The 14,660-nt window shown below is 37.5% G+C and overlaps 2 protein-coding genes across 2 annotated transcripts; one reads left to right on the top strand and one right to left on the bottom strand.

Annotated features, from left to right (window-relative positions):
• The first annotated feature begins 213 nt into the window (after positions 1 to 213).
• On the top strand, positions 214 to 5,396 carry LOC111319060 (uncharacterized). The gene is made up of 2 exons (XM_022921895.2): positions 214 to 2,159; positions 2,527 to 5,396. Exons 1-2 carry the CDS (start codon positions 329 to 331, stop codon positions 3,159 to 3,161), a joined length of 2,466 nt encoding a protein of 821 aa, XP_022777630.2. The 5' UTR covers positions 214 to 328; the 3' UTR covers positions 3,162 to 5,396.
• Positions 5,393 to 14,636, bottom strand: LOC111319149 (inositol-tetrakisphosphate 1-kinase). Its single transcript, XM_022921978.2, has 12 exons — positions 14,395 to 14,636; positions 14,245 to 14,269; positions 11,634 to 11,759; positions 11,018 to 11,135; positions 10,807 to 10,905; positions 10,413 to 10,456; positions 10,119 to 10,214; positions 9,863 to 9,932; positions 8,077 to 8,150; positions 7,581 to 7,670; positions 6,733 to 6,814; positions 5,393 to 6,642 (listed from the first exon to the last, which is right to left on the bottom strand). The coding sequence occupies exons 1-12, from the start codon at positions 14,499 to 14,501 to the stop codon at positions 6,530 to 6,532; spliced, it is 1,044 nt and encodes a 347-aa protein (XP_022777713.2). The 5' UTR covers positions 14,502 to 14,636; the 3' UTR covers positions 5,393 to 6,529.
• Positions 14,637 to 14,660: the final 24 nt, after the last annotated feature.

Genomic DNA, 14,660 nt, shown 5'->3' with positions numbered 1-14,660 from the left:
CTCCTGAAGAAATCTGGCGAAAATCCATCCCTTAAACACAATTTTCCAGTTTTATTGCCTTAAGTAAATAGCAATAATTCTTTATTTAAAAAAAGCTTATTCATCTACAGTATTAATGTCCGATGAAATCCTGCTTCTACGCCAATTTGATAACTAGTGCTCTAAATAGGAAATTCCGTGCACCGTACTCATTATGAACCGAGTGAGGAGCTGGTAGCGAATATTTGGCGCGAAAAGTAAAGATGCCGAGTTTTTCTATCCTCGATATTATCTTTCGCCAAAAGAACTTCTGGAAATCTTATTCCCTGTGGGGAAATGTCATATTTTTATGATGGCTGAGACGTTGTTTTCCCTAGAGGTACATGTGGAAAGTGTGGAAGATCTTAAAGTAGCATGCAAGTTACCAGCATTGTGTTTTCGTCTGCTGGATTTCCCAACAATGATCATCCATCATGTGTCTGCTGTCGACGCCGAAAAAATACGACATAGACTTCGCATGGAGGGAAAAGATTCCGTACTTCACGCTCTAAAAGATCGCTTTGGAAATTTCCAGTTTCGTAAAGGTAAATCTTGCCTATTCAAAGCGAGCATAGATGTTCTCTTAATTCAACTACAAACTGTCCCTTTATACGCAATGTTGATGGATTTGTGGCCAAAAAAGCCCCTACTTCTTGGAAGCTTCTTGATTCCTTTGAAGAAGGCAGTAGATAAGATCTCTAACGACGTTTACAAGAATGGCGTCGCTGTTCCCTCTTTTTACAGAGATGAGGGCAATTTCAATATGTACAATCTCATGGGAAGTCCCATAGCGAATGTAAAACTTGGTTTTAGGTTATTGAGTTTGGGGGGGTCACTGATCCCTCACATTGGTACTAAAGCTTTGGGAGAGAGGATTACAGAAAAGGTTGAAACAAACGAAAAAGTCGAGGTAGCTGTAAAGGGAGCTTTAGAAAAAGTATTGCCTGAAATTGAATTAGACAATGAAATGACTAGAAACGGGTTCAATATAAAAAGTGAACATGATGCCAGAACTGTTAAGAAACCTGATGTTAGACGTAGCGTGGAAGTTCAAACAAACCTTCCCACAAAAAGTTTCAAAACGTCTAGAACAGTTGATCAAGGGAGAAAGGCAAGTGAGGAAGATGTAGTGATCACCAATACAGTTTGTCCTCCCCCACTGTATTACAACTATTTTTCCGATTCCACACCTTCTGGAAGGTTTCACTCAGAACAAAGTTCTTCACTTCATGTAGATCAGGGGCACAGACAAGGTTTCAATCAAGGTGAGGGTACTGATGTGGACTTCCCATATTATGATCCTGGTGTAGTTCAAACGGATGGAACTGCTAATGTTACATCAGTTTCAGTACAAACTGATGAAAAATTAGTAAAACCATCTTTAGGACATCAAGGTGGCATTGTGCCATCTGAATTCATTCAGTATAACTTGCAAGGTGTAGCGTCAGAAAGCCATTTGCCAATTTTAAGTGCCTTACTTCAAGAACTTTCTTGTTTAACAAGAGTGGGTGGTGATACACATCCCAGTTCATTAAGTGTACAATCTTTAAGAACTCTGCCAACTGTTCAAAGCAAAAAACTTCCTTCTGGTTATAAAGGATCACAGAATGTTCCCAAAGGTGAAACATACAGAAAACAAAATGTTCAAGCAACTTCTCAGAAAAAGCCTCAAACATCAGTTATTGGTTTGCCAAGACAAAGAGTACGTTTCAAGCAGACTAGTCTCACCTATGGAATGACCAAAACTCAAAAGATGAGACTAGAGATGAATCAAAAGGGGAAATTAAAAAACAGAACTAAAGGTTGTGAAGACCACAGGGCTTTAACAGAAAAAGATAAGATCAAAAGAGATCACGAGAAGATGCCCTTGCCAACAAGCAATTTAGGACAGACATGCAAAATAGGTGTGGCAAAAAAGCAGGCGAGGAGGGATATGAAGCTTACAGCAGATGTGCAGGTCCAAACACAGCAGTTATCTACTGAGGCACCACACAATGAAAAAAGTGAGATTCCTGTAACCACATGGGTAGTGAAAGAGAGCATCCCATTGGTAGATACTGAGCCAAATTTTCCTGTCACTGATAGTGCTGGGAGCTTGAAGAGTCAAAATAGTCTGGAAATTTTTATTCCTCAAGTTGAAGGTACGTAAACTAAATGTAACAGAGAATACAACCTACTGTTTTTCGCAGGCAGCCTCCAGTTGATAATTAGTCTGATAAATCTCTAACAAGGTCAAATGCTCAGGAAATAAGTTGAAGATGAGAGCCAGACAGCTTTTTTTTTTTTTTTTTTTTGGCAAGAGCAAACATTTGGGAGATTTGAAAAAATGTGGTCCTACATAGCCTTTCTATTAAGTGACAAAAAGCAAAATTAATTCTAAAGGCCATCAAGATGAGTGGATAATTTAAGATATAGTGCGAGTAGCTCCAATTCAATGATAACTGCCTAACACTGGCCAGCGGCACTTTTTGTACTGTATCAGCTACTGATGAAGTGATCTGATTTCAGGAGAACCAGAAGAGAGAAGTGACCAGGAAAAGGAATGGACCACTGATCAGGCCACTGTGGGCTTTTATGGAAAAACAGGGATCCTAAGTGCAGAGCTGGATGGTGTGCGAGGGAGCTCTGCCATGAGCATGTACACAGAGGACTTTGAGGACTCAGGAACAGAAGGTTCACATGCATCACACCACTTAGCTGTCACAAAGAGCAGCAGTGTTGACAATGAAAATCTGAAGCAGAGATCAAATTCTGATGTGTCATCTGCCAGTCAAATATCTCAAGGTATTTCTGCAGCATCAGGAAAACCAGTCCTGTCATCTCATTCTCCAGTGAAAGCAAAATCTAAGAGGATACAAGGGAGGAGAGAGAGGGAAGCAGGAATGAACATGAAACAGAAAGTGACAACATCAGAACAGGATTCTGCTAATCAGACATCTAACCTAACAAAGAGTTCTTCTAGCTCATCCAAACATTCTGCTGAAAGAAGTGAAGCAAGTTATTCTGATGACTTCCACTCTGTTGGCTCAGAACCTGAAATAAAACACTCCCAATCTTTATCTGATGACAGCATTGATGATAACTCTCAGCAGACCAAGCTTAATCTTCCACCTCCTGCCAGTAATCTGGGTTATACTTACTAATGATGTCTACTGTGTTTTTACCATTGATAACCCTTTGACTCTGAAAATTAAGTCATTTCTCATTTCTCCTATGTATGTATGTTGTTCAGCAACAAGGAAATCCTAAGTTTTACGATCCATCAAATATTTTGCATGCAAGTGATTGGTCTAAACATCATATGACCAAATATTCCCCAGCCAAAGACTGGAGGATATCTGAGGTCATTACCCAATGATATTCTCCAATTTTCAAACCCTACAATAAGTCCTTGCTTAAATTTATTCAAGATGAGAGACCTGTTGTTACAGAAGATAGGATTTGAGAACAAAGTTTCACTGAACAACACCCAAAAGAAAGTATCCCTTGCAGCAAACACTAAGCTGTAAACATTTTTCAGGTGCATTGCAAAATATTTGAAAGATACTAAGCACAATAGCCTCCATTGGTACGAAAATGTGCTTGTATATTTGTCCTTGAGATGCAATGAATATATGAAGTTCATATATTTTGAACTGCGGTAATAGATACCTATGATGTGCGATCCTCGCAGTAGATAGCGCTATTTATGCAATAGCGAAAATCAGACCTGAAAAAAATTAGGCCTGTACGGGACTCCAACCACTGACCTCTGCAATACTAGTGCAGCGCTCTACCAATTGAGCTAACAAGCCAACTGAGAGCAGGCCGTCAAGTTGATTTGTAATAAACCCGTGAAAGTGATAAATGAGATGCAATGGATATATGAAGTTCATATATTTTGAACTGCGGTATTCGATACGTATGATGTGCGATCCTCTTAATGAATCAACTTAACGGCCTACTCCCAGTTGGCTTGTTAGCTCAATTGGTAGAGGGCTGCACTAGTATCGCAGAGGTTAGTGGTTTGAGTCCTGTACAGGCCTGATTTTTTTTCAGGTCTGATTTTTCGCTATTGCATAAATAGCACTATCTACTGCAAGGATCGCAAATCATAGGTATCTATTACCGCAGTTCAAAATATATGAACTTCATAAATTCATTGCATCTCATTTATCACTTTCAGGGGTTTATTACGAATCAACTTAACAGCCTGCTCCCAGTTGGTTTGTTAGCTCAATTGGTAGAGCGCTGCACTAGTATCGCAGAGGTCAGTGGTTCGAGTCCCGTACAGGCCTGATTTTTTTCAGGTCTGATTTTCGCTTTTGCATAAATAGCGCTATCTACTGCGAGGATCGCACATCATACATATTTGTCCTTGGACATTATCTGCTCACAGCTTTCTGAAAGCAAAGCTCCCAGAAAACCGTTTGCATCTTGGAACAGATAATGTCTAAGGACAAATATTTGTGCATATTTTCAAGCCAAATTGAGGCTATTGTTTATATACTCCCAGGACTTGGCAAATACCTCATAGTAATCAGGTGTGTACTGGTCTGTAAGTTTTAGCCCAAGTTTGACTCCTTCAATTTGAAGTCCATACACAAGACAAAGTTAGTAGGCACTGCTTCAAGTTGTAAGTACTCTGGCCATCATAGAGGGTTGAAAAAAAATTTTGAAGACTTAATTTGCAGGGAAAGACATTTTTTACTTTCACACAGCTGTAACATTATTTTTAATTGTTTTTACTTGCTGAGATGGGTTCACAAGAACAATGTGGTAGCAAGATAAATTATGGCAGCCATACTGATAATAACCATTTTACTTGAGTTTATATGATTTTTTTGACAATGTTCCATGATTTGAGCCCCGAATGTACTGGGGAATATTTTGACAAGGGAGCAGCTCCTTTAAGGCAATAAGTTTTTTACTTCCTGAGAGAAGTAAGCAAGAATGAGGCACTAGTAGAATAAATTAAAGTAGCCACATTGATTATCACCAGTTTACTTAGAGTTTCTACAAGTTTTTTTGGCTACATTTCCCAAAGTTTATTCCAGCCCACTAGAATATTTATTTTTATGACCTCATTATGGTTTTAAGGTTGAAAGTTTGAAAAATTTGAGCTTACAGCCCTGGATGCACAGGGGAAAGGAGGGGCTCCCAAAAGGCAATAAGTTTTGGAAAAAGATTGATGTAAAACTAGAATCTCCAGAAGGGTGGGGGACTTGTTCAGATCAGAAACCTTTCATAATGGAAAGAAGGGGTGAGAGTTATATTTCGTCTGATATTTGCTTGAAAAACTTTATGTTGAGGCCTTAGAGAAGTTGTCAATAAGAATCATTATTAATTGTATTGATGGCCTACTACTGAAATTAAAAACAAACAAAGTCATACATGTCTTGCAAATTGTCTATTTCAAACTCCATCTAATTTGATAACAGAAAAGGAAGTGACCAAGAATAAATTGTTGTCCATTTCATTTGTCAAGAAATTAAAACTAGGATTGGTAGAAACTACAACACACAAATAGACTCAACTATCTTGTGTTCCTGTGCATTATTCAATATTCTTATAGGAAAGAGGTTACTTTGCAATTGTGCTCCAACAATGCACATTTTAGGACCTATGCTCCAGCCTTTTAATCTGTTATCTTCACAAAATAATGTGGTCTTTTCATTAGTTATATGCCAACAGTCTTTTTGAGAGATCAATGTGACTCTGCTAACAAGGTGATATGTATGTATATGTCACCATCTTGCAGTTGAAGAAATAATAAATACACATTGAATTATAATTAATTGGCTGTAATAATATCACATATGAAATGGTGTAACAGGTGATACTGCTGAACCGATGCACAATACTCTTTTCAAACCAAATTTATACAACCAAAGAATGGTAGTTAAAGAAAAGCCCGAGGTGGTTTAAACATAGCCTATTCCACGCTCTCAGTCAGCAAAGAGTGGCAAAACAGCTGGCAAGTGATAAACTCCAAATGCAATAGTTAGGCAAATGGCTATGTTTTTTCTTAGCTTGAACCTTGCCATTTATTTGCACACCTGCTCTTTTTGCTCATTTCATCTGACCCAGGGCCTAGAATAAGCTAGGTTTAACTAAAAACCTCTTAATTAGGCTTAAGTAAGCAGAAATCTCTTTCAACAAGAAGAATCCAAGAAAGTTATGAAAAATTCTCCTGGATAGGTAATGCAACAGACTCTGAAACAAGGGTTTGGAGTCAAATTCCCAGCCCCATCCTTATGTTTGAGATCTTAGACATGACACTGTGCCTCTCTCCAACCACATGAGTTATGGCAAACTGATTGGGAGACTTCAGGAACTGCCTGGGGTACTTGCAATGATCTAGAATTCCATTTACCAGTAGTAGGATTAGCGAGATTCCAACTTGTTTCAGGTTATGGAGACTGAGTTAAATCCACTTCGGCATACCTCTGCTTACTCTGAGCTCAGTTTGTTTAATTCTTGGAAAATTGTACACCCTAGCAATCGTTTCTGTAGTGAATAAACTCCTTTGTCAGCTCAAAACTATTGGTGAGGTGACTGTCCTTTCCTTGGTATGTGATTCATCAAGTAAGTCATGTACATACTTTACAAAGTCAACAGAAAATGATGGAGCACCTTCATATCCTAAAAAGATAAAAAGATTTCTGAGGAAGCAAAATAAACAAAAGATTGTTCTAAAGAATTATGGCAGTTGTAATGAAAACACAAACTTACCTGGAAAGTAATTGATGTCAATTACAACATGATGCCCTGTGCCTTTCTCTACAACAATGTCGATGCCAAACATTGTTAAATTCTGTTTAGAAGAAGGGACACATTTTAATTATCCTCTTTTTGAAAGACACAAACTGACTACACTGACAACATTTTTTTAAAGTTGAAATCAGTACAAGATATGATTGTAATCAATTCTGCTGAGTTTACCAAGCTACCCAACAATCTAAACATAACTGTGCCTTTTTCAAGGAATCTGCTGATACCAGAAGGAAGTTTCATTCTTGGTAAAGAAATTTAACCAAGGCTGAAAATCCCCTTTTTCAGTGTATAGCCCTAAATGTTCAGCTTGGCAGAACAGACTGAAAATGGCTACATGGCTACCAGTGTTTCAACCAGGGTTGAAACAAACATGAAATTAATAATAATAATAATAATAATAATAATAATAATAACAATAAAGTGGTCAAGGAAGAAAACTGATGTAGGACTGGATAACAGGCTCAAACAACAAAAAAGAATGTAACCTTTGCTTTGAAATCTGGACTCATTCTTACAGTTGGACTTGTTTGAGGATGGCTAGTGCCAGTCTAGGTGATCCACTCAATAATAAAAACACAACCACACAACCTAAGATTTGAGTTCAAGGCAAATTCTCTCCTCTCTTGTGGGAATCATACATGGAAGTTAATGAGGCTTGGTAAACATGTGGTGTTGTAACTTGCAGAAGCCTAATCCCACAAAAATCCATCCTAAGTTTGCAAGATATGTGATACCAGATGACAAATTTGGTTGTAGTCTGGCATTCCCCGTGAAGCTATGTCTGTAACTGTGATAAGAACACTTACCAGTTTTGGTTGAAGTTTCCGGACAAGTTTTAGAACTAAGTTTTCATCCAGCCCTATACTGCTTTTGCTATCACTATCATCATTGTCTAGCTGCAAATTAGCAGTCAACAGGAGAAAAAAAATAAGATTCAGTTTGCCAGTGAAATAAATAAAATGATTATACAATACTGCAAGCTGAGTTGGAACATTTCTTGATTTTCAGCTGCGGGTGCTTCGTTAAGTTGGGGGATTTAGTTGGTCTTGTTGCTTATTTCAATGTCATGTACCAGTTTTCATGGCCAGTAGTCACTGATCTGTGTTAAGAGGAGAATGTCCTAGATAAGTGAACCACCATTCTTAATTTTCAGTAACTGATGCCATAGATAGGGCATAAAGTTAAAGTCCCAGTCAATATAGAAATTGAGGATTATTAAGTATTACTGTGTGACTGTCAAAAGGCTCATATCAGTCTGTTTAGTATGTATTACGTAGGACAAGACTGGTATTGCAGTTGTACCTCACTAAGATAGGATCCTGAATCAGGTTTGGAAACATCATGTGATGAAAAGAATATTGTTTTCATCTCTTTTGCTGATGAAAGGAAAAACAAACATGATTGACATTAGTTTAACCCATTAACGTCCAGTTTTCCACAAAAGCTGCGGCCATTAATGGGTTAAAGCACAAAAACCCCTTCCTTGTCTGCATTAACAATCACTTCAATTAACTATTGTTAGTGTATTCTACTTTGGTTACAATTTTAAAGTGATGATTTCGGATGACTTGAGACAATTTTGATAACAATTAATTTCCCTCTCTGAATAATAGTGAAAAGCAAACTCCCATTAATAACTGCAGCTTTTGTGTAAAATTGTGTTTTGAAGCTAGTTGAGCAGATTTCGGGTCACTGTTGTGGTTTTAAAAGCTCAAACTTACCGCAAACCCATTCACAGCTTGTACACTCAACGGCCTTTCGATCAAAATGCAAAATGGCGGCCTGAAAATCTTGGGCATGCGCAGAAAGCAAAATTTTGAGATTTTTTGGTTTTTGGTTTGAAAAGTAATGCCCCACTAATGACTTTTACTTTTCTCTCTTTCTCCTGCCCTTTTTTCCCCTTTCCTTGCCTGAACTTTCTCCTCACTTGCTGGAAATTTAGTAGGCATCATTTTGGTGTAGAGATTTAGTAGGCTTCATTTTGGTGTAGAGATTTTTTAGGAAACTACTCATTATTTTCAAACCACATGCTCAGAAAGGTAGGTGGGTAATGGAACAAGATTTTCGTGCAGATTTTCAGGTCAAAGTTACATGGTTTTTTGGCAATTTCTCCAGTCTCCTTCACTCAATTGCACTCATTCTGGTATCGTTTGTAAGATATTTTCAACCTGTTTAAGTACAAGCTCAAAGTCATGCTCCAGGATTAAAAGTGATGACATCACAAGGCGTAGAAAGTGTGTGGTTCCACATGGGCACTTGGGGGCACACTGGACATCAATAGGTTAATAAAAAGTTTTCATGTTCTGTCCCTTGCTAAAGAATTTTAACCAACACAGCATAAATGAATAATGATTTGCAGATATTTAACCCATTTAACCCCCAGAAGCAATTAACACGTGACTTCTCCCTATAAAATCCAAAAATTATTCTGCAAACAGGCGATGAGAATAGTCAGACTAATCAGGGCTCGACGCTAACTTTTCAACTTACTAGCCAAGTGGCTAGTGACCTCTAGCCAAACTGACTAGTGGAAGTTGAAAACCACTAGCCAAAACTGAATTTCTACCAGGGTTTGTAAACTTTTGACCAGTTAAAATTCCATGACTTTCCATGACTTTTTCCGAGACCTTTTGAAAGATTCCATGACCTGTTTGCAGACATTCTCACGATGCGTGCTTCTGTTTATTTCTAATGAAATTAAATCTGATTTTTGGACTTGTCAGTTAACTTTTCAACCTAGGGTCTTCTTGACTTTCACTCATAGAGAGCATATTGATTTTCCATGACTTTCCATGACCCACACCTAAATTTCATGACTTTCCAGGCCTGGAAAATGAAATTTTGAAATTCCATGACTTTCCAGGTTTTCCATAACCTGTTCGAACCCTGTCTAATAGGTCTGTGGCTAGTGAGCTACCATTAGTGTCGAGCCCTGGACTTATCAGGCAGGAGTTGGTATCTTGATCTAACAACAAATTCTCACAACTCATTGACAGGAAAACTTGAAGCTACCAGGGGGGAGAAGTAACGATCAGATCTTGAGAGTTAGAGGGATAGAAGGCAGCTGAATGCAATTCATCAAACTCACTTGTAGTCTTGTAAAAGTTCTTGATTGATGGTCTCTCTACAATGTAATGTTTGTCTCCAGCTACAAATACCTATTAATAGGGAATGTAATATCATGATAATTACTGAGGGGACACAAGGACAGAAAGATTTTTCACAACTGAATGAAAGGCAACACAAGTGAAAATATCTTGATAAGTGACATGTTGGAAAAGTAACGTGAATAGTGCCAAGTTTTTCCTTGCCCTATTAAATTCAGTTACATACAACTTATTTACCTTGAATAAAACAGCATCATGATTTACAAATTGTTGAACAACACATGGAGCTTGTGTTAGGTCCTGCAGTCCTTCCTTGTTAAAGATTAATGCCATCTAAAATGTACAAAAAAACATGTAAATAATTTCTCCAAGATAACAAACAAGTGATTGTCATAGTTATGTCAAAACACTGTCATATGATTAAAGTTGACACTTTATTTATCTTGGTAAAAACTCAACAAACACAGTTTCCTGTGCATCACTACAAGTAGATGACAATTAAATGATTTCATTTATCTGGTAACCATTTACCTCATGACAAAAACCTGATCCATGACCAATCACAGTTTTACAAACTGAAATGAAATGCATAACATAACAAGGCAACATTACTTAGTAAATATACATTGTATTTTTCAGAGGATCCAGTTTTAAATGAAAAACTTGTCTAACAAGTTAAAATTAGTATTTATAGCCTCCACCTTCAACATACTGCACTTTATTAGGGAAAAATATATTAAATATTATTTTACATTTAAACTTTTGGTTTCCTATTTCTTATTAATTCATGGCACATATATATATTAAGTAAAATGCTGGGTGACCAAAAAGATCCTCCAGGCCAACAGTGCACTCTGAACTGAAGTAAAAAAGAAATCAAATGTATTTAATTCCAATTGATTAGGGCACAAATCTAGAAACTTACTCATTGGGAACAAAACACCAGCTTTCTCAATTCTCATCAAATTCTGTTTATAGTCAAGCTCATCAAATTGCACAAAGTTAGGAACAAAGACTCTCACTCCTAATAATAAGAAGATGAATATTTATTATTTATTACTAATTATCTTGCAATTGTAATATATGGTTTGATCAGATATACTCAGTACAAAGTGAAGTCAAAACTTCAAACAAACCTTCTTCCAGGATTTCACACTCTTTCATGATCTGATAACTTGTTGTTCTGTCAAATAACTTGTGAATTGATTCCATTGGATCAATGATGATGATTTCTGGGTGATCTTTAATGTACATCTGAAAAGTAACATTTAATAACAATTTACTAATTGATTTTCACTGGGTCAAAAGCTCGGCCTAATGTTCAGTCGGCTGGACTCTGGGTCAAAGGACTAAGTTCTAGACCTGGCCAGGTGTTGTGTTCTCAGGCAAATGGTACCTTTACTTTCACAATGACTCTCTCTACCAAAGAGTACAAATGGGTACCAGCCTGATAAAAGACTAGTGGGTAGCCTTGCAATGGACTGGCATCCCATTCAGAGGGGAGTACTCCGAGTTGCTTCATGAAATCTCACGATATGGAGATCAGAACAAGCTCTGGCTTGAGTACAGACTTAACCTTTATCTAACATAAGGCTTAGTGATCTTTCACTTATGATTGAAATTCAGTCCAATTGCCTGTAAAAAAAAAAAAGACTCGCCTTGGCATTCTGCAGTCTAAAGCACACTTGAATTAAAAGACAAAATCATGAAGTAATGCAAGCTGCTTGTTTGAGAAGGTGTGGGACAAATTACCTCTACTTTTTTTATTGTTTTAATAGCTTCTTTATCGCCTTCCGTGGCAGCTGCCATATAATCTGTTATCTTCTGGATGATCAAGTCAAAGGGACCTTGTTCTTCAAGTGGTCTGTCCAAGTCAACCTAGTCAAAATAAACTTTGCCTTGTGATCAACTGGTCTTGTGATTTTCTAGTGCTATTTAATTGATATGATCTTCACAGTGGCTCTTCCACTACGTTAACTCTCGACGCCCTAACATCAGTTTGCATATTCTCTATACTGTTCTATAGACATTTCCTAAGGTGCCAATAAGGAGAATTTGTTTAATAATCAAGGGCCTCATCAGTTGGTGATTATTTCTTTTATTCTTGTGACCTCAATGTTTGATTCAGGGGTGATATTGTGGGGGAAATCAGAAGCTAGTCACTCCTTGGGTTAAAAGATTAACCCTTTATCCATTCCCTTCGGGTCAAATTGAAATCTGGCATGTTGTTGTTTCCTGGATGGTTGAATACTGAAGAAATACCATTACAAAAAGCAGCCCAGAGCAAGAAAAAAACCAGATCCCAGGTCTGGTAAATGAATATAACCCACAAAGACACGACATACATCCTCTGTTACATTAACAACTGTTCCATCCATGCACCCTTGCTAGTTAAAAGATTTAGGCTGTGTTTTCACTAGGACAATTTTAGCCAGATTAAGTCAGAAAAGTCCGGAAATACAGTGAAAACACATCATTGTCTAGTATTTAGTGAGTTAACAATGCTAACTGTTTTCACAAGGAAAAACAACGGGTTTTCGCGCCTTTACGACAGGAAACTCACGCAGAGTTATACTACCTCGCAAGATAGTTCACCTTGTCCTGACAAATACCGCAGCCAATCGCATCATCTGTAGTGACAGATACCTGCCTAACAATCTGGCAAAATGATCTTCCAGACGCTCGCCTCGTGGATCTTTCGAAACAAAACCTTGTATGCTTGTAAACATGGCAGACAAATTGCAAAACGCTTCCCAACTCTTTCACCATTTCACAATTCCTCCTGACTCGTTGGAAGCTCAGATCCCTCGTCCAGGGCCCTACCTGTTTCACAGCATCGGTGTGCAGAATCCATTCCTACAATACGGGCAACCAGCAGTTCTTCCACACCAAGTTCCTATGCCACATGTGTCACCCTCGACAACCTCAGTCCCGAGCAGTGAAAGCGAAAGCACAAGCACGTTGAATTGCCAGAATTACAACATTCTGTCGCATCCTTCACATCTGCTGGGACATTAATCGCATCCTCTGAACGAAACTCCTTCTCTTTCGCAAAATATGGCGAGAATCAGTACTAGTGAACTCATTAAAGCGCTTCCTATCCCGCCATTTTTGAAAGTTGCGCAGATTTGTAATTTGAATCTTCCGAGGTATTAGTGGGTTAAAATTTCCCAGTAAAAACAGATGTCGTGTTTAACTAGCTAATGTTGGTCTGTAAACAAACACGTAGGTAGAATGTTCAGCTAGTTAATCGGCCTAGTGAAAACACAGCCTTAAATAAAAATACTACCTAGTTTAAAGTACATTTAAGGCATGCATAGATTTGCTTCTTCTTTTGGTTTTAGTCTATTCATTTTGGCTTACATACACATACAAAAAGTACAATATTAATAGAGTACTGATTTGCAAGGCAACATAACTCAGAGAAGCTTGAATAAGGCTAACATAACTGACTTGGAACTTGGAACTTGGAACTTATACTCCCAAATAGCTGGGCTAATGCTGGGAGATATAGAATAACTAATTAATAGTGCTAATAATCTACAATAAATATGTCAAGTCTAAAAGAAACAATAAATGTAAATAGTTCAAAATCTTTTCAGGTGGTTCGGGGTCTTCATGTACTACCTTAAATTATTCTTAAATAAATGATAAAAGCATCACCGCTGAAGCGAGAACAATTATATTTGTGACATCATTGACCCAAATAAAGTTATTACTGAGCGCCAAAATGTACGTGACCTTTGGGTTTTCATATTTACAAGAAGGACATCATCAGAGGCGTCGACTTTTACCATCTTAAATGAAATCATGCTTTCTTCTCTTTTATTTTAGTATATCAATTAAAATGATAAAACGAAAATAAAAAACAAATCATTCGTACATGATCGAAATTTTGATCGATTTTTTAGAAAGATGCTCTAAAAAAGATAATTCACGTGAAATTTCCTTGAGGACTAAATCCGAGAGAGGGAGGAGTAATTTCAAATGATATGTTACATAAACAAATCTTTTAATTTCAAATACGTTGAGGACTGCAGGAAACCACATAACGTAAATACGTTTCCCTAACCAAGGATAAGACAAAAAGGTTTCCGAAAAGGGCAGGACTGTAAATGGGAGACGTGATCACTTTTTGGTTTTAAATTAAAAATGCGTGTGATTCATGATTTTCCACAACTTAATTAGTTTGATGCGCTGCGTAAATTGAGAAATGCATCAATTCTCCATGATAACCGAAATAAGAGAACAAAATCACATTTTTTCTTATTTCAAGAACAATTTCTCCTGATCGAGTTACATTTAAATTAGTGTTATTATTATCTTTGCCTACATACGTCTAAGCTAACAAAAGGTTTCTTACCTCGACCAGATCGATACCAGTTTTCCTGCAAAAGTGTGAAAAAAAAATTAGATTATACCAAAAAGTATAACTCATGCGTCGAATGTAGTTTTGAGCGACTCCAATACCTGCATAAAACAAGATAAATGGCTGTTTTGGCAGCAAACTCACCCACACAACTGCATGAAGGTGTCGAAAATACTCTTACGCATCTTTCTCCGACTAACCAAAAAACCAACTCGCTTTCGCTTGAGAAGCCCGTTACTGTTCCTAAACATCGTATATGAATTTTCCACTCAACCACTCAAAGTAATCCTCCAAATCACCGTGAGAAATATCATTTTTGAGGGAATTTCAACAGCATGCTCCTCAAAATATTCCGCTCCCATGCTGATGAGTCATAAGTACTGTAATCAGCGGTCCAACATACGAATTTA

The sequence above is a fragment of the Stylophora pistillata genome, chromosome 6, assembly GCF_964205215.1.
Source record: "Stylophora pistillata chromosome 6, jaStyPist1.2, whole genome shotgun sequence".
NCBI classification, from domain to species: Eukaryota; Metazoa; Cnidaria; class Anthozoa; order Scleractinia; family Pocilloporidae; genus Stylophora; species Stylophora pistillata.
Note: the sequence above shows the minus strand (reverse complement) of the source record. Positions and strands in the feature narration are given on the sequence as shown.

Excerpts from the sequence above, each read along its gene's own strand:
- LOC111319060 (XM_022921895.2), top strand. The coding sequence starts at position 329 with ATGATGGCTGAGACGTTGTTTTCCCTAGAGGTACATGTGGAAAGTGTG. Across the intron at positions 2,160-2,526 it reads TTTTATTCCTCAAGTTGAAG|GAGAACCAGAAGAGAGAAGT; the intron begins GTACGTAAACTA and ends ATCTGATTTCAG.
- LOC111319149 (XM_022921978.2), bottom strand. The coding sequence starts at position 14,501 with ATGTTTAGGAACAGTAACGGGCTTCTCAAGCGAAAGCGAGTTGGTTTT. Across the intron at positions 11,136-11,633 it reads AAACAATAAAAAAAGTAGAG|ATGTACATTAAAGATCACCC; the intron begins GTAATTTGTCCC and ends GTTACTTTTCAG. Across the intron at positions 10,906-11,017 it reads GTGTGAAATCCTGGAAGAAG|GAGTGAGAGTCTTTGTTCCT; the intron begins GTTTGTTTGAAG and ends TCTTATTATTAG.